The sequence below is a fragment of the Betta splendens genome, chromosome 14 (genome assembly GCF_900634795.4).
Source record: "Betta splendens chromosome 14, fBetSpl5.4, whole genome shotgun sequence".
Taxonomy (NCBI): Eukaryota; Metazoa; Chordata; class Actinopteri; order Anabantiformes; family Osphronemidae; genus Betta; species Betta splendens.
Window position 1 is genome coordinate 5,681,559 of NC_040894.2, and position 19,331 is coordinate 5,700,889.

Here is a 19,331-nt window from a genome sequence, read left to right on the forward strand (position 1 = left end):
CTCAGGGGCTAAATGATCATGTAAAACCCCGCCCACCGGAAGTGTATCAAGTTTCCCCGGGAAAGCTCAGTTTCTGTAAGACTTTACTGAAGGCGGAGGTGTGTTGGTAAGTAGTTATTTCACCTATATTTACAGAACCAAGAGCTTAATGATTCGAAAATTGCAATGATATTTAACCAAGAGAAACGCACTGGATCTCTTATTTCAAGAAATGCTCAGTGTTCAAGGTTACAACATGCTTAGCTTGTTGTTTACGAAGTCGGATATCAATGAAGTAAAACCTTATCGAATACTAAACGCTGCTATAATTTGTAGGAGTGTGTGAATGAGTTCTGTTTATGCTACAGTTACTGTTGTTTATCACGTAATACGTTTGCAAAAATGAACTAACAGTAATCATGGGTGCCCAAACAATGAGACACGTGCCACAATTCGTTTGTAATGTGAGCTGTTCCAGTAACTGCAACTAGAAACATGGTTTATCTGTTGAGCACAGTGTTAATCTAAAACTGAGCACAAACAGATCACTAGACTCACTACTGGGTGTAAATAACAAGTTTCATTACTGCCTTGCTGCTGTACCACTTCTATACTGTATGTTTCTCCCTATAGTTAAACAATGGGGAAAATAACTGAGGAACTTCTCCTGGAGAAAGGCTCTCCAAAAACCAACAAACTTGAGCAAATCAAAACATTAAAGTGAGTAGTTTTGTAAATCGGTCTGTTTTTCAAGTGTTGATTCAAATCAAAGACTAGCATGTTTGATTTATGTGAGTTACTGTATGAAAAGCATTTGCCTTTTTCTTCAGTTTATCCAAGTTGAGCCTGAAGTGTCAGGATCTGCCGGTCAAGCTGCTGTCCAGGCTCCAGTCCCTGGAGCGATGGGATCTGTCTGGGAACAGACTCGATGAGTTCCCCAGAAACCTGAATCTGCCTGCACTACGCTACCTGGACCTCAGCGATAACCAGCTGGAGGATGTTACTACTCTGGAGTCATTGTGTGGTCTAGAAGAGATTAAGATGGAGGACAACCTTTATATTACTGTGAGATTTTAATGATATGATTTTTGTTTTAGTACAGCTTTTTGACAAAAGTATGGAAAATACAAAATGTATAATAATTGGTGCAGACAGTGTAGTTTACGGTGATAAGGAGCCTCTTCTGTGAACTGATAAATTAAATGCAGCATTACAGACTTTTGTTTAACCAGGTTCTATTTGCATGTCCTTGCTTTGGTTGAGTTTTCACCTACAGTTACAAGAAGAGTGGATTATGTAAACTGGGTGTTCAAATTTGCATGCATGTGTGAGTGTGAATGCTGTTTGCTGCCCTATTGGATTTCACCAGGTGTGAAATTTAATAGGCTGTAGCCCTTGTTGTGTTAAACAAAGGAGGAGGTAGAGGTGGATGGGTCTTCAGTTGATCTAAGACAATGCATGAGATAACACAGACCCTTCCTGTCTTTTCACTTGTTTTAATGAATCTCCTACTGGAGATTCATTTAAAAACTCATTAAATTCATTCATTCATTAAAACTCGATGGACCTTAAACAATTAAGGTTGCATAGATTAATTATTATCATTATTGTTATAATAAACTGTTATTTAATGTGTAATTCAAAAAAAGAAGACACCTTATGAGCTTGAGTGTCTTTGTTTCTGTCATCTTTCAGGTGAGTGATAACTACAAGCTGATGGTGTTGATGCCAAACCTAAGGATTTATAACGGGAAAGATGTCAGCACAACAGCCAACCACCTGCGTTACGTCTATACTGATAACCTGAGGACGAGAGTATGAAACTTACTGTATTGGCTTTGCTCTGTGATAATGTTATGTCAGCAATCTACTAACACAGGTTACAAAATATAGGATTATCGGTTTAGTTGTGTCTCATAATGTCTGAAAGAAAAACATGTCTGCTGCAAATGTACCTGTACAGCATAGTTTATCTGTGTTTGGTTATTTTAGGTAAGTGCAGTTTGGGATAAGAACTTTTCTCTTCCCAATCCCATCACAAAAGAGAAATTATCTGCCCTGGAGACAAACTTTGTCAACACTGCTAGGCAGCAGGTTAGATTTGGACCCAGCTCAGTAAGCGACTTTACTAAGTGGAAGGTAAGTTTTAAACACCATAGCAGATATTTCCCTGAGTTCTATTTTTAGCAACTGACTTCTCTGGTTTTAGGTGGAAATTCTAGCTAAGGAGTACCTGCGTTCTCTCACGGAACCAAATAAAGAACCAGAGGAAAGCAAACCTATGGAAACAAATGAGAACAGTGTAAGGTTTGACAGGAGAAACTGTCTTAACATGTGCCATTTTGTGTATGTTGCTATCTGCGTAATGTTTAATCTGTAAATGAACACTTGGCATTGACTATAAGTTCATATGGTATTTTTTCAGAAATCCTCAACTCCTACAAAAAGGAAACAGTCCACGGCAGGAATGGACACCAACATTAACTTATCACCACGCAAAAAGCTGCACACAGAGCTCCCAGCGTCCCCAGTTAAAGACAGTCCTCGGAAATCCAGTCTCCGCCTCAAACCTCGGACACAAATCCAAACAAGTTCTCCCAGGATGAGCCCCCGCAAGTCGGGTCAACCTCCCTCTACCCCCACCAAAGCACCAACGAGGGCAGAGACACCCAGGAGAGCTACAAAAGTGCAGAAAACCAAAGCTGAAGAAGCTCATAGTTCACAGAGGGACAGTGGGGGCAAAAATGGTGTCAGAGACACAGAGCTGCAGAGTGAAGCTGATGCCACAGTCTGGACCTGCACAAAGACACAGGTAATGTGCATACAGCTCTTAAAACTGTGTTAATTCTAGTGTCACTATAAGTTTTTAAACTACCAGATGTTGGTGAAGATATTTTACTGATGAAGTCTAGTTCTTCTCTGAAGTCTATTGGGGTCACTGTTGAAAACTGAGACTAATTGTAGGTGATGTACATTTCTGTGACTCTTCCCTTCAGCCAGTTTCCCTGAAGCCTCTTCACGTACTCCAGTGTCACAGTAAACAGGACAGTTCGGAGGACTTCTCCACGCAGCTCTGGGCCTGTGCTTTTCAGCCGCTGCCAGATTCTACTGGTACAGTTCATTATTTGTGATGCACAAGGCTTCTCAAAGCATGAAAATCTAAAGCTTTAGATCTGCAATTATAAATTTGTGTTATGTTATGTTTGCAAAGATTGTAAATATGTATTTATCTTCTGTAACAGGCAAAGGCGGAGGAAGCCGCTTGGTTGCAACATGTGGTGGAGATTCTCTCTGTGTGATTGACTGTGAAACGGGGATGGTGATGAAGAAATATAAAGTTCCTGGGGAGGTCTGTTCTATTTTAATACAGCTGTGGCTTATGGCTTAATATCAGAAATCACAGTAACGAGGACTTATGAGGTTTGTATCTGTTTGGCAGGAATTCTTCTCCGTGGCCTGGTCCACAGTGTTGATGTCTAGGGGAGACGGTGCCTCGGCGCAGCACTGCAGCATTCTGGCAGCGGCTGGGAAGAGGGGAATGGTCAAACTGATCCACCCCAGAAACAATGTCGCCTATGGCGAATTCAGAGTCAGCCGCAAAGCAATATCTGTCCTCTGCTTCAACCACCGCAGTGGAAACTTCCTTTTCAGTGAGTTGTTGTTTTTGTACTAAGGAGCACCATTAGAAGAAGAAATATTTATTTAAAGGATTGTGACGATCTATAAATAATTAACAGCCTTTTTATGTATTGTTGCTTTGTCAGCAGTATTTGACACAAGCAATTATTCAGGCTTCACCTAATTCTTTTGCAGCGGGATCATATGACAAGAAAATAGTGATGTGGGACATCGGTGGAGTGGACAGTCAGTATAACTACAAAGTTGTGTGAGTTTTTTTTTTTTCTTAAGTCGTGCCTTTTATTTTTTGCTCAGAATATTCAGTATTTTGAAAAAGTTTTATTTTTCGATGAAAAATAAACGTTTTTGGAGGCAAGGGAACTGTGCAACTTTGCAGTTTGTCCAGACAGAAGTCTAAATGCAATATTAAGAATATTTTTACTACTGTGTCCCCAGTCAGCTGCTGACATTAGAAGTCACAGACATCCCTCTACACGTCTGTCTCCCCCCTGCTGCCCCCAACTCACACCTGCTGACTGCCTGTGAGGACGGCCTGCACTGCTTCAACACACAGCTGGGTACCAACAACACCACTAAGAGGTACTTTCCTTTGTGTTCCTGTTTTAATCTTAATGGGTTTGTTTTGTAGAGCAAGTTAAACAGAGGTATAATATAATGTTTGTAAATCAACACACACTTCTGAACTGTACTGTAATAATTCCCACAGCAGGTTGAAGGACATGGAGATAACGTTCCCCATATACAAGAAGGAAGACAAAGACAAATCCTACCACACTGTCGATGGCCTCAGTTTTCTTACTGATGACGTTGTGGGTAAGTAAGGAGTTGCGGGTCCATTTTATTAATCTACTTCATGAGGTTGCAATATTATATTGACAAGAATGTAGATACCGGTACACACATTTGCCAAAACATTTTCTTCAGCTTTCATTTGTATGTGTTTCTAATTGTATGTTTTTATGTTATGAAAATTCTCTAGCCTCCAAGAATCACCTTCATAATTCAATTTACTTATGGAGCTGGAAAAGAACCAAAGCACAACAGCCTGATAAAAAGAGCAGGACAGTGTGCGCTGTCATTCTGGCTGAACTGCAATGGGCCAACACCGAGATTCCCTACCTGTCTCTCAACACCTGTCCTGGTAGGTTCAAAAGCTGAGCTGAGTTTGCAGAGCATAATCCAGTTGTATTATTATAATTTAAAAGCAGTGGCTGAAACTTTAGAAGCTAAATTTTAAAAATAATGCTGCATTTTGTTGCATTTATCGCTGACCTGGGTACTCGTCTCTTTAGGCCAAGCATACGTGGTGTGTGGAGATGATAAAGGTAGTCTATGGACCTACCATATCACCAACCTTCAGAAAACGAGTTCACAGACTGGGAAACCCATCCTGCCAACTGAGGTATCAATCTCTGCTCAGTCCTGTTATTGTGCCTCCTTGTTTTCATCATGTACTCAAGGTTCTGTGCTGGTGTCTTTAAAACATAGTGGTGTATTTTGAGTAAAATGTAGTTCAACAGGAAAAGAGTTTGCTCTGTTATATAATGTAGTTCAACAGGAAAAGAGTTTGCTCTGTTAGCGTCATGCAAACAAACTTCAGGCAAAAATGCTTTGCAACTGACATAGTCACTAACATAACCTTTGCTTTGGCAGGTGCTGGAGTGGCCGACCCCAGTGAGCAAGAGTGTCAGCAAGGTCGAGGGTCCTTCCATCAACTCTGTAGCAATGGATCCTGAGCTCAAATACCTGGTAGCTCTCAGTGACAAGAACATGGTGATTGTCTGGAAGAGAGAGGAGTCCTTCTGAGCGACAGAGCATGTGACTGTATAACTCCTGATTTTTATTTATTTTACAAAAAGCTGTTTTTGTACTGTAAGCAGTTGAGAATACCCCATTTAGGTTTTTTTGAGGTAAGAAATTAAAAAGAAAATCTGATGTGATAAATGAGGATGACACAGTCAAAAATTAAAAATATAAAATTTTTCTATTTCCTTTATAAATACATCACATGGGAAGTTCTACATAGAATTTTCAAAACATTGTGTGAAATAGTATTAACTCTGAATTCAGAATTACTGTTGCACTGTGTACTTTTAATTGCACAGAAGGTTTTATTCTCAATTCAGTTAGCCAGAAATAAAATTTCAGCTTAATACATTTTATATAACAAAAAAAATTATATTAAGTTTGCACTGAATCCTAAATCGTGTTTCAGACAGACAAGAACAACTGTGTTTATTGGTAATAATTGTATGATGCTGTGCAACACAAGATGCAAATGTAAATAACAGTGTTTTAATGTTTCTTTAACGTATGGTTTTATTTCATTATTTTGCACAGTTTAATTTTGTGGCCTTTTTTAGTCCGTGTTTGAATTGTGTTCTCTGCTATAGCGACTATTCACAGTATATCTGCTTGTGAGGCTTTACTGTCACAGAAGTGATAGTTGGGTGTGTTTACAATGAGAAGTGCAAACACAGTACATGCCTGCTGGGAAAATAAATCAAGTATATCATGCTCCGACTTGTTTACTTAAATTGATCTGGAAAAGCTATATAATAGACACATAATATTCACACTACTCCTAACCCTATACACAGACATGCTGTCACAGAGGGCCCTAGAATAAGTGCTTATTTGTGTGGTTAAACTCGTCTCTCTGTGACCCCTGGAGCCATAAATCAACAGATGTACCCGGCAGAGTTTACCGTCAGGCTGCTCCCTGCAGTACAGTAGCGTGGGCGGGGATACATCGATGTCGCCCCGCCCCCTTGTTCTCTGATTGGCTGAGCTGTCGTGTCGTCACTAAAGCTCGGTCTCCCACTGGCCAGTGCGTACAAAGCCCTCTCAGTGCCCCATCTCTACTGTATTCTGATCTGTGCCTTTGTGCAACATAACGACGCGACCCCGATGGCCTCGTAGCAGCCCTAATATCTAAGTGCTAGTTCGGGAACAGGCTCACCCTGTTCACACACACGCCCACGGCTCGTCTCCAAATGCGTCCTGCGCTGGCTGGTAGAGCGGTGGAGATGCTGTCCGGTGCTACCTGCAGGGTTAGGCCGAGGCTCGGCAGCCTCTTGCTGGCCCCCACCACCCAAACAGTGGCGCTGATGTCAGACACGGAGAACCGGAGGTTTCGGTCCACGTCCTCGATGCAGGGGTTTTCGGAGTTGGCCAGAGAGCGGTCGAAGACGGTCACGTCGTTTTACAACCAGTCGGCAATTGACGTTTCGGCAGAGAAGGTAGGAGCGGGACCGCTAACGTTACCGGCGCTCCACTGACAACGAGGGCGCTAGCAGTAGCATAACAGTAACACTAGCCGTTAGCACGGAGTGTGCTGCGTTCTAGGACAAAGACAAAGTCAGTAAAAATGGCTGTTCTACTTTACTGACCGACCTCCCTTTTGTTAAGTTAATGTTAGCTGGTTTAATGTGTTTTAACGTGACTAATAGCGCCAGCTGAGATATTGGATGGGCCTCGACTGTGACTATGTGACTTAGAGAAAGCTGTCACGATCAGCGATTGGTACGTGCATTTATTACTTCATGTCAGTTAGTTACGTGCAGAAAACATAACACTAGCATTGTGCAAAATTACAGCTCACGTAGTGATATTTAGATTTGCCGTTTTATGACATTGCCGTATTCACGACGAGGATTACGTGTGTACGTTTAAAGGTTAATCAGATCATTAGAACGCGCAAAGGGCGTCACTTGAGTTCAGCCGCTGTTTGCTCTCGAGGACGTAAACGCAGCTTCACGAGGACAAAATGTTTAGCTAAGCGGCGGTGGCTAATAGCGGTCACAGCGCTGCTTTACAGCGATGGAACAGCTGACCCCAATTATGGGAATTTAAACCAACGCAAACTGGCACATGTTTCAATAATCTCTGTTATATGAACTACAGGAAAATGAGAAGGTTATTATCTTAATACACTAATATGTGCAGGCAGTGGACTGTGTATTGGCCGTAATCTGTCCATTGGATTTGTACTGGCACACAGGCGTTTTAATAAATATATATCGAATAAACTGGTATATTGGAGTTATAATGACTTTATTCTAACTAAGGAGACGTATCATGTAACCTCAACATACAGAATGCTGCTGTGTTTGGGGTTTGAAAGAACAATAACAGCAGCTGTCTGTTACAAATCTTTGTGAGAATACTGAAGTACTTAATCCCTTCCACTGCAGTCTTGGATATCAATTATTACACCTATTGTAATTATAAGTCATATTCCACAGATGTGCCCTCTTATGTTCAGCTTCAGCTCATGTCTCGTGACTGGGAAGTCACATGTTATTCTGGTGCAGCGGTTCCCAACACGAGGCTTGGGGGGATTTGAAGATATTAGAGTTGAAAAACCATCATCTAGTAGCGAACTTGTTGTGGACTTTTGTGTCCCCAGAAAGATGGTTTATAATATGCTGGTGACCCTTTGACCTTTTCTGTAGTGCCAGAGATCTATTTATTCTCTTGTACACAGTGTGCGTGCATTACAGATCTGTACAGACACTTCTACCTCTATTACGCAAACACTTGTCATAACAGGTTGTACAGCAATGCCTAATACAATACACATAATTTACACATATAAGATGATTCCAGTTTAAACCAGATCACCTTCCAGTTTGAATTAGGCGTAGTTGAGTCTGTTGTAGTTACCTTTCATGTTTTGTTTAATGAAAAAAAGTGTACCCGTTGAATTTGTGATGTAATCCCAATAATAAACAATAAAAAATGTAAAATGAGCTACTACATAGTGATTCATTACTTGCTCATCTATTACTAGAAGTGCATCACCTGTTTCTGTCTCCCTCCGTATGTAATCATGTAATTTTATGTCTCCCCAGGCCTCTGTGCGTCTGACTTTAGCAACGCTGCTGTATTCTGGGAAATCTGCTGACGGACACCACATACTGGTAAACCTCTTCATCACACTAAAAGAATATTCAAGCATTTAATGGGAAGTTCATTGATCTCACCCACTCCCATTCCACTTGTCTATGTACGTGGGACCTTAGAGCAGTGGCAAGTACCTACACAAAGAGCTGCCTGTGCGGATCGCCCATCGGATCAAAGGTTTCAGGAGTCTGCCCTTCATCATCGGCTGTAACCCCACCATTCTGCAAGTGGTAAGGCCACCTGGCTAAGTGTACTAATATTAAAAGCTAAAAACTTCACTGCACAAGAGAGGCTCCCTGGTTTTTAAATAAAAGGAGGACAGGAGGTAGAGCTCTCTAATATTATATATACGCGTGTCTAATATTTAGTCTTTGTTAATGAGAATGTGTAACTGGTCCTCTGTGTGTGTGGGAACACTCTGTTCTGTTTTTTTCCTTGAGACTATTCAAAACAGATTCACCTCCTCCACACATTGCTCATGAACTTTCACCTAGATTCCCCCTTTTCTTGCATCACGGCGCTCTACCGTGCCAGTTACGTACAGTGCAGCTCCATTATTTGTGACAGAGAAGAAATGTTGGTAAAACTGGGTTAATCAGCACATTCATCAAAAGAAAGAGCAGGTTTTGAGTTTCAGCTAATACTTATGCAGGTAATAGATTACTGTTCACTCAGTCTTATATCAGAGTTAAGATGAAGAATAAAGGGTATTTCTTTTGAAAGGCTTGTTTGCCTCGTCCGTAGCAAAGATACATTCTTTAATGTAACCCAGTTGAGCCACTCGTCAGTTGCTGTGAGGCCCAGTCAGGGCTGGTGGTGGGATGTTTTCTGGTTGGATGGACAGTCACAGAGGACCAGACTAATCACAGCCTCCACATCTCTTTTCTTCTTACAGCATGAACTCTATATCCGAGCCTACCACATGCTGAGTGAGTTTCCCCAGGTGAGTGTCCTACTTTCACACGGGGTCGTAAGTTCACGCTGTTCTACTTTGGAAGTGGTTTGATTTTTTTCACCATAAACAGGAAATGTGAACACGTGTCATGTTGGCTTTGTCTTTTATGCTGCTGTGTTTGTCGGCACATTCATATTATGACATCTAACAAGCTACAGCACCTTATGTATTGGAAGTTGTTATTATTCTATAGGATGAAGGGTTAGGATTAGTGTCTACATTTTGTGAAAGTTTTGTCGCAGAGCTGTAAAAGATGGAGGAGAATCTACTGAGGATGATGGACTGATGTAATTCATGCTCATATGTTGACAGATAACGGATCAGGAGGTGGATGTCCGGTTCTGTAAGCTGGTGCAGCAGCTGCTGGATGACCACAAAGATGTGGTCACCATGCTGGCCCAGGGCTTCAGAGAGTGCCGCAGACACATCGAGGTGAGATTGAACCTGTGTTAATCATAGTGAATCGCCCCTGAACCACTGGATGCCATGTTTCTTGGTGCAGACATCTAACAATAATAAAGTGGGGTGGTCTTTACTTATGCCTGTGTATTCTCTTTGTTTCCGCCTTTACCTTTGCAGGATGAGACAATCATCCGTAACTTCCTGGATACAACGTTGTGCTCACGTTTGGGAATCAGAATGTTGGCCACTCACCACCTCGCCCTCCACGAAGAAAACGTACGTCTGTCTGCTTTATTCAAAAAGCATCTGTATCGTTATTTCCCCAAACAAAGAAGTTAAGATGCTTAACTCTGTAATTATTAGTAAAACGGGCTGGCAGATAACCATGGATCCACAAAGGATTTAATAAATGTACTATCTTGTTTCTGAGTACGATAATCACTGGAATATTTCTGCTTTCAGCCGGATTTTGTTGGGATCATATGCAGGCGCCTCTCTCCCAAAAAGATCATAGAGAAGTGGGTGGACTTTGCCAGGTAACTGTTTCATTGCTTTGTATTCACTGTTGACTGAGGGAAGTCAGAGATCATGAGATAAACTCTCAGCAATAGCCATGGTCTATCGCCTTGAGCTGTGAATGAGATACAAGCTATCGTTGATGTTTACTTTCTGTAATCTTATCAAATGACCTTGTTGGACTCAGTGACATTTAGTGTGTTTAAAAGGAAGTTTGCAGAGTATTTCTAATGTTTGGACTATTCAGTGAACAGTTTGGATACGATGTGGGACTTTTGTATTGGTGCTGTGTAACATTATAGATCAGCCATGTGTCTTAAAAACTATGAATATGTTGAGTTTTAATTGTGTTTGTTTCTTCTATCCACAGACGTTTGTGTGAGCACCAGTACGGTAACTCTCCCAGGGTCCGGATTAACGGACACGTGGCCGCTCGCTTCCCTTTCATCCCTCTACCTCTGGATTACATCCTGCCCGAGCTCCTCAAGAATGCCATGAGGTAACTTTATCTCCATGCTGTACGTGTACTGGCCAGACTCTTCATTAAAGCGTCTACATTAAAATGCCAAGTAAGAGCTACTGAAAGACACGGACGCAGTATAGAGTATGAATTGGCAGAATCCAATACAAAGCTACAGAGTAATGGTTTTTACAATCTATGTCTTTTAGATGAAAGCACATCTTTACCATTCATGTCACCCATCTAACTCTCTGTAGGGCCACAATGGAAAGCCATCTGGACACCCCATACAACGTACCTGATGTGGTTGTCACTATTGCCAACAATGACATTGATTTTGTGATCAGGCAAGTGACCAATTATTTGCTTTATTATTATGTTAAATATTGTAGGAATAGGATTGTTGTGATGAGAGCAATCGTGTATATTTTTGTAGGATATCAGACCGTGGTGGCGGGATCCCTCACAATATAATTGAAAAGGTGATGGACTACCACTTCAGCACAGCTGAGGAGAGTGCACAGGACCCACGCATGAGCAACCTCTTTGACAGCATTACCAACAGTGGAAACCAGTCCAGTCCTATGCATGGGTGAGAAAGTCACAGCTCAGCATTTAACAGAGAAAATTGCACCCTGCCCACCATTTGTGTGGAGTCATCATTTAAAATTAACCCTTAGAGCCCACACCCATTTCTAGGAAAGACTACAGGATATGAAACAAACAAAGTGAACCATGTGCACTGCTTGGCCGTGGCCTTAATCCCGCTGTCTGTGTCCTCTCCTCCTCTGCAGGTTTGGCTTCGGCTTGCCCACGTCTAGGGCCTATGCCGAGTACCTGGGCGGCTCACTGTCCGTCCAGTCTATGCAGGGCATCGGCACTGACGTCTACCTGCGCCTGCGCCACATCGACGGCAAAGGAGAGAGCTTTAGGGTGTAAAGGTCCCCACAGGTCATGGAGCAGATCCCAGCCCTGGAGTCAGATCATGCAGAAGTACAGACAGTTTCCCCATCAGGAAGGCTGGTATGGAGCATCTGACCTCAGTCCACATGGCAGCCTCCACAGTGCTCTGTCAGAAAGCTACTACCAACTCCACTGCTTGTTCATATTTTTCTAGACTTATAAGCTATGTTAGCTAAGTTCAGATTTTATTTCATTTGTTTTCTTTTTGCGTCTCGTTCTCTGTGGCTTGGTGTCTTGATGGGTGTTCGAACTTTTGAATGTTTAGAAAATCGGGACAAGCTGTGCATGATCACAGACACTGATGGAGAAGGATTAAAAAAGAGCTTCAGTTTTAAAGAAGTTCCCTTTAAAGTTACTTGTCACATAGCCTCAAAATAGGAGTAGACATTTTGGTAGGTAGAGGTTTAAATTCTAACTTCTGAGACACTCCGGCAACCCTGTCAAGACGTCGTCACTCTAAAGCTGCTCGCGTTGTCATTTTATAGCATTTCAATTCATCCGTTCATCTTCATTGTCCTGCTGTGATAGCTGCCAGGCCTGTAAACCCTAACCCTCAGCAACCGTTGGTGACATGTTTAGCTGCCAAATCACCAAAAGATCATTAACAGAGTTCAGTTTATTGTTTTTCCAGCTGGGTTTTTGCAGCGCTTTCAGTCAAGGGAAGCCAGCAAAGATGTTCAGTTGCCTTATTATGTGATGCAAGTCTTTCAGCTGCATGATTTACCTTTTCTGATGCCTTTTGTTGGTTCACACACACACACATGCACACTGTGTTAGTTTCAATAGTTTGATGTCAAATGTTTTTGCACAATGAATAGATTTCTGGTTGTATTGCTCAGCGCTTAAACCAATCTTTGTTTTTCACTTTACTGTGTTATACTATACTTTACTGTAACTTTCAGAGTAACAATATACCAGAGAAGTATTATTGTCCTTTTGCTGTCTTACTTTGACTTTAGTCTTTTTCAGAACGTGCATCAGGTTCATGTTTGCTGTTTTTTGTAATTACGCTAAAAAAAGATCAGTGATAGAAGCTTTGCACTGTACAGTTTCAGCAGTTTATACCAGCTAAGGTTGCTAATCAAAAAAAAATAAAACATACCTGAAAATATTAGCAATCTGGCATCTTTAAGGTTCCAGTAGGTTTTATAAATTAAAAAGTACAGTGCAACGAACATGAAGGCAAGGCTCAAAATGTGCCCCTACACATTAGAAGCTCAAGCTTGTTTCACATTTGTTGGACATTCCTGAGTGGGCACCAGCAACAAATCAACCTTTAAGCTATAGTTATACTCGTCTCAGTCGGGAACACTTGTTACCTTGTGTTGTTGTTTTCTCTGAAAGGGCATTAGGAGCCTCAAGCTGTTACTCACAGGGTGGGAAATGTATGAACACTCATCAGAACGTTTTTTAAACCTTTTACTTTTCTTGACTCCAGGAGAGATCCAGCTTGTAAATCTCTTTGGTCTGGAGCTTTAATTCAGAGCTGTACTTCAGCAACACACACATTGTATAAATCGCTGAATAGTAAAATAAAACACTTTTGTATTTATTAATCATTAAAAAAAAGGTTAAAGGTGGCTTGTAAATATGGGATCTGTCTGCCTTCTACTGGCTGAACAAGAGAAGTGCAGGAAGATTAAAAAATATTGCATTAATACAGTGCTTACACATTTTAGTTCATGGGAGAATTTACAACATAATCATTGATTTGTATGTTCCAAATTATATTTTTGAGTTGGTTACTACAGGTGGAAATGAAGATTGATGATCTCATCTCTGGCACAAAGTCAAGTTTTGGGATGTTTCTGACAAAGTGTTGCCACGGAGTATCTCATCTCCCAGACTAAAATTAATTTCTTTTTTCTGTTGTTTATTACCGTTAAGACATTAAATCCCTTTCAACTCTGAGTTATCTTTATTCCTAACTCACTTGTGTAAATGCGAATGACTCTACAGCCTAAACTAGTGCTTATTAACAGCTTTGTGTACAGGATGGTAGATGAACAGTAAACAGTTACATGTATGTACCCTCAAGGATAGGAATAAAAGAGAAGACAATAAAGCAGGATACTGGGAACATAAACGTTGTGCTAAATATTTTGTCTTTGCAACGATATAAACATCTACACAGTAAGGAAGAAGGGAAATGCGATCCACTTGGCCAGAACACCAGAGCTTCTTGAAAGGTTTTTCATTTCTAATACACTGTTATTAGAAGGGGGGCAGCGGACAAAGCTTTTATAGCCCAGCTGTTGCTGCTTCAGTGGCTGAATCCTGGACAAGCTTGTGTTTCCCTTACAGTACTTAACTCTGTCAGACCGAGCCCATCAATGATGCATGATGTGAGTCAATGTACCGAAAATTTGGTGTTTGACCATAGTGTTACAGCGGTTAAAAGGCTCAATTTCATGTCTTTTACGTGGGTTTAGCAGGTTTCAATTTCTAAGTTAAATGATTAATTGTTTTTAATTTAATTTGATTATTCAGAGCAAATATTTATGAAAACCTGTCACTGTTCTCAATTTTTAATGAACAATTATTAAAGATCAAATGTGTTGATTGGTTAAACATGAGAGACAATGAAAACGTAAACGTATTTTTATTTTTCAAAGTTTAGAGCTGTGATTTAAATAAAAGGCCTCTGCAGCCTTCATTTATCAAGCATAAATTCAAAAACACAAAGCGACATGTTCTCAGATAAAAACCCAGGCTGCCGCTCGTTGTACAGGTAAACTACCGTCTGTCCATTTGTCTAAGAAGAAATAAACAATGAAGCAAACTTTGGTCTTCTCATTTGGAATGTGATAAGCTGGCACATTTTCATTTAGAAACTCAGTAACGTACTGTCCCAAACCCACACTGGAGTGTTTCTCCTGCTCTCTGGGCTTCGAGTCAACTCACTTTTTCATCCTTAACAACAAAAACTCCGGCAAAAGAAAGATCTGCTTGTGTTATGGCCTTTAGCTAAACAACGGTTTATAAAAGGCAATAATTCTATAAGGCAGAACGATGTTTGGACACTAACACATTCATAGTTAAGCACTATTAGCAGCATCGTTATGCAAGACTGACCGGTTTTACACAGGCTGTGGTCTTTGTACAGAAAATCAAGGCTATTTGCACAAATCCAATGACTAAACGGTTAATAGCACAATAGGTGTAAAAATCCAGTGATGCCAACCTAAGTTTTACAACAACGCAACACTTAAGACTTTACTAGTAGCAACAGAAATTTTGCCCCAAACAGGTGAAAGTGTAGACTAGACCAGAGGTTTCTGAATCCTGTGTGCAAAGCCCCTGCCTTAGCTGGAAGTCAAGCGGCAGCAGCGGGCCTCGAGGGCCAGGTTTGGGAAATCTTTGTGTAAACGTACCCCAAGTCACAACAGAGTGGAACAAATGCCAACAGGGCTGCAGAGCAACAGCACTTCACAATAAATTCAAATCAGCTATAATGCAAAAGCCTCAGGTCTGAGGTTCACACAGAGGCCTGCACTCGATAAGACCTCAGAGCAATGAGTTGGGGTTTAATAGCATCTGACTGCCTTCCTAAGTCTGTGTGAATCCTTTCACACGCAGATAAACATGGGATTCAGCATTACAAGCTTGCATATTTGCAAATACTAACACTGACTCTGTAAAGCTTTGGCATTTCAATTTTTTCATGTCACACTTGCTCCAAGTATCTCTGGATCTAATAATGCTTTTCTCTCAATAAGTTTTGGCTGAACACAAACACCAGCTTATGGAGAGCATGTTACATTTAGACCTTAGGGTTTATGGCAATAATTTAATTATTAAAAGGTCAGTAGTTTATTCTGGCTAAAAAAATAAGAGAGCTTCACGACAGTGCTCAGATAATCCAACAAAAGCATGAAAAAATAAATTTAGAAAAAAGTGGCACATATAACCTAATAGCCCTTTTCTTGTAAACCTTTACCTTACTCTTGACCATTACACATCTAGTGCACAGACGAGTCCGACAATGCAACTTTACCTTAAGAACGGCTCAGCAGTGTAACGTGTCGGCCGTCTGTGCAGCGACGGGAGGAGTTTTAGAGCTCGATGCCTGCGAATCCAAGCAAAACAATAAGAATGACATGAGCAGGGAGAAAGAAGAGGATTCTATAAATATAGGCTTCAAACAAGTTTTTAAAGTTGGCGTCATGCAGTCACACGGTCAGGAGGCCCTGTTCTTGGCCATCCAGCTGCACTTTAATCTTGTTCAGTTCTTCAATCTCCTGGTGGTGTCGCTCCGTCTTGTGGCGCACTAGCGAGCGGTAAAAGTGTATGGTGAAAACCACAAAAATCACGCCCACGGGGACCATGATGATAGTAGAGGCGAGCGCAGCCTGCCAGCCGCTGTTCTGGGGCGCCGGGGTGGTCTCCGGCTTTTTGATTGAGTCTACGGGCAGGAACTTGATCCAACAGAGGAGCACCACCTCTGCTAGAAACAACAAGATGCCCAGGGCGGTGGAGAAACCCCAGGCCAGCTCGATGTAGTGGTGCATGCGCTCGTGAGGCGACTCGCTGACGGAGTTGAGGTTGTGGATGTTGCTGACGGCCTCCACGTTGGGCAGGATGCAGGTGCTGATCAGCAGAGCGAAGAGGTGAACGGCCACCAACACGGTGGTGCACACACTGAAGGCAATGAGGAGCTCCCGAGGGTAACTGTAATGCATCTCCAGCTGCACCTCCACCATGGCCACCTATAGCAAAGTAAAAATAAATAAAAAATAAAAAACAAAGCTTTTACTTTACATGTCAACAAATCTTTCCAAAATTAGTTTCATTCCAAAAGACAAGAACTGTGATCATGTTTTAAATTTCAGCAAAGAATATTTATGATGAAGTAAAATCTGGGGCACAAACAGGAAACTTAAAACCAGTTCCTGCCCAAGACCACAGTTCCACTTGATATACAAACAAACTGGCATGTGGTTGTATTTCAAACAAAACAATCTACATAGAAGCAGCATAAAGAATCAAATAGAAACTGTCATAGAAGTTACAAGAAACAAGCGGTCAGGTGCTTCAGGAAGCTCTGAGGTCGATTAGAATGATGAACACAACTGACCATCGCAAAGCCAGAAAGCAGCGCAGAGGTCCTGCTGGAGGCCTTGAGCTTGGCCCGGCTCAGGTAGAGCTTCCTCCAGGACAGGGCCTGCACCGAGTGGTGGTTGGAGCTGACCAGCTCCAGGTAGCTGCGCCGCACCCAGTCCCTATAATCCATGCCTCCTCCATCCGAAGCGCGCTCTGAGATCCCAGGGGCCGGGGAGCCCATGGGCACATTCAGCTCACTGCTCATGGCACCTGGTGGAGGTGAAGCTGAAGTGAGTGAGCACAGTTTAACAAAACACTGAATAAACCTTTTTAAAAAAGATAACTTAAATAAAAGATTCTCAACTTATCAGTCTGCACACTGTGAACTAGCGTTCCTCTCATGTCAGAGTTCAGCCTCAACATATTTGTGATTGAATGTTTTTTCAAAAAGGGACATAAACATAGAATGGACTAATAGAACATACCACAGCACAGATAGTTTGCCAGCTCCCATCCCTTAAGGCTCTGAATACAAATATTCCCAACTCCACAGGGAAACATAACACAATAAATACATCAATACTGTTTAGAATTTAGAATAGAATTTTATTATTTTCCAGTAGAACTTCCTAAAATGAGCAAGTTCATGGAAACCTCATCCAGTTCAAAGTCCAACTTAAATACTTCAATACTAGAGTAGAACATATCTGACTATAGTATTTTTTTGTTTGTATTGTCGTAGAAACAGACTTTCCCACAACTGAAAGAGAAATCTTCTATCAACATAATGTGTTGCTCCATCGTTTTGTTGGCAAATGGCCGAAAGGAAATGTAGGAAATAGTAACTAAGAGATAACCCTGCTCTAATTTATTACCAAATGCGGGGGCGGGGGGTTAAATCCAAACGAATGAGAACGAATACAGCACAAAAGCTGCTGTCAACTCTTTGCAGTGTCTAATAAATACTGGATTAAAACCACCGAACAGGTAGTTGGGTTTGGTTTTATACCAGGAAACTATGGGAGGTTGTTGTCTCAAATGGAAAACAAAAGTCAAAGTGCATGAATTTGTTTCCTGCAGAGGTTCAGCATTCAAAATACAGAAGTACAAAACTAGAGATGCTGCTAAACCCGTAAAACATCAACCTGTTGCTTTTCTGACTTTTCTGACTCTAAACCAGGAGGGAGCTCAGTTTAAGACAATCCTTCCGACACAATGAGTCGGATGCGGGAGAAGCTGGACCCGGAGCCCCTGAAGGTGCCGGGGGCCGTGTCTGCACCTTTACGCCCCTGAGTATATTTAGAACGGGCAAGTTAGCAGGATCCGTTTACGGAGCGTCGCTAACACGCGGCGTAGTCCTCCGCGTCGCTGAAAAGCTACATAAAATCTGCCCACACGCATCTGCTGTTCAGCCAAACTGCAGCTGGACCCTGTTATGAAGCTCAACCTGAGCCAAAGTGCCACCTGTGCTCCTCTAGCTAGCTAGCCCAGTTAGCTAACTAGCGCGCTGAAGTTAGCGGCGGGCGCTGCAGCGAAGCTCGCTTTCCCTCTCACCTGTCGGCAACGGTGTGTTTTCGGTCGACTCCTCACACGAACTCCGCGAAGCGTTTCTCTCCTCCGCTCCGCTCCGCGCTGCGCTAGACTTCAACGGCGTCCGGACGGCTGCGTGCTCCGTTTGAGCCACTTCCGCTCTGCGTTTTCCTTCAGCAGCGACTGCCCGTCCGCGCTGCAGCGGTCCAGCCAGCGTTGCTCGTGACGCTCCTGTGCACGTTTGTCATTATTTTACAAGCAAAGTGACAGCTTCCAGCTCCTCCGCGGACGCTCACCGCACCCCGGTACCGGTTTTTCGGGTTCGCTCGGAGCAGTGCCAGCCGAGGAAAGCGGTTCTTTCCCCTGACTTCCGGTTGGGCGTGTTGCCTTCAAATTAAAAGCACAGCGTCAGGAGGCTCTTGCAAATCTCCTCCTCTGAATCGTTTCACCCTCTGGTGACATTTTAGCTGTTCTAAACACGGAGTATATTAAGGTTTAGGTTTACACTAATATTTACTGTCCTGCAGAAAGAAGCTGGTTTCAGTGTTATTACTCAACAGTTGCATTTAAACACAATAGAACCTTTCTTTTTCTGCATTTCTGTGTAATACTATGCATAATTGTCATGAAACTCAGTGTATTTGAATGATGATATTTTCTCTGATACAAAGTAAAATATTTCCAGGATATTGTTGTATTGTTGTGCGTCTGTAACTATAATAAGTTTGGTTTGCACAAGAACTGTAGGCACATTTTAGTTTAATGCAAAATGTAACTAAAGTTTTATCATTGCGTTTCTGAAATGACTAGTCAATTAAGATCAGAACCTAATGTGCAGACCATCATTCACTGCATTATTATGTATTCAAGCACGAGGACAATAAATCTATGCAAGAATGAAATTACCATTAGGGTAAACAGTCACATTTAGTAAAG

General features: G+C 41.9%; 3 protein-coding genes across 6 annotated transcripts; 2 read left to right on the forward strand and 1 right to left on the reverse strand.

The window, feature by feature from the left end:
• Positions 1-21: 21 nt before the first annotated feature.
• On the forward strand, positions 22-6,135 carry lrwd1 (leucine-rich repeats and WD repeat domain containing 1). 3 transcript variants are annotated; one of them, XM_029174560.3, is made up of 16 exons: positions 22-106; positions 613-699; positions 810-1,044; positions 1,675-1,794; positions 1,972-2,118; positions 2,189-2,281; positions 2,405-2,791; positions 2,976-3,090; positions 3,222-3,328; positions 3,419-3,629; positions 3,793-3,865; positions 4,054-4,197; positions 4,325-4,431; positions 4,598-4,759; positions 4,911-5,020; positions 5,272-6,135. In XM_029174560.3, exons 2-16 carry the CDS (start codon positions 620-622, stop codon positions 5,422-5,424), a joined length of 2,244 nt encoding a protein of 747 aa, XP_029030393.1. In that variant the 5' UTR covers positions 22-106; positions 613-619; the 3' UTR covers positions 5,425-6,135. The 3 variants fall into 3 exon arrangements, with proteins under 3 accessions (XP_029030393.1, XP_029030395.1, XP_029030394.1); XM_029174562.2 differs by lacking the exon at positions 22-106 and adding an exon at positions 124-227; XM_029174561.2 differs by lacking the exon at positions 22-106 and adding an exon at positions 133-274.
• Positions 6,136-6,448: 313 nt separating this feature from the next.
• Positions 6,449-13,908, forward strand: bckdk (branched chain ketoacid dehydrogenase kinase). The gene is made up of 11 exons (XM_029174569.3): positions 6,449-6,860; positions 8,475-8,543; positions 8,646-8,756; positions 9,422-9,469; positions 9,794-9,913; positions 10,061-10,159; positions 10,346-10,419; positions 10,770-10,898; positions 11,117-11,206; positions 11,296-11,451; positions 11,654-13,908. Exons 1-11 carry the CDS (start codon positions 6,615-6,617, stop codon positions 11,796-11,798), a joined length of 1,287 nt encoding a protein of 428 aa, XP_029030402.1. The 5' UTR covers positions 6,449-6,614; the 3' UTR covers positions 11,799-13,908.
• Positions 13,909-14,407: 499 nt separating this feature from the next.
• On the reverse strand, positions 14,408-18,797 carry orai2 (ORAI calcium release-activated calcium modulator 2). 2 transcript variants are annotated; one of them, XM_029174574.3, is made up of 3 exons: positions 18,420-18,797; positions 16,900-17,150; positions 14,408-16,531 (listed from the first exon to the last, which is right to left on the reverse strand). In XM_029174574.3, the coding sequence occupies exons 2-3, from the start codon at positions 17,128-17,130 to the stop codon at positions 15,995-15,997; spliced, it is 768 nt and encodes a 255-aa protein (XP_029030407.1). In that variant the 5' UTR covers positions 17,131-17,150; positions 18,420-18,797; the 3' UTR covers positions 14,408-15,994. The 2 variants fall into 2 exon arrangements, with proteins under 2 accessions (XP_029030407.1, XP_029030406.1); XM_029174573.3 differs by having other exon boundaries at positions 16,900-17,135; positions 18,420-18,794.
• Positions 18,798-19,331: the final 534 nt, after the last annotated feature.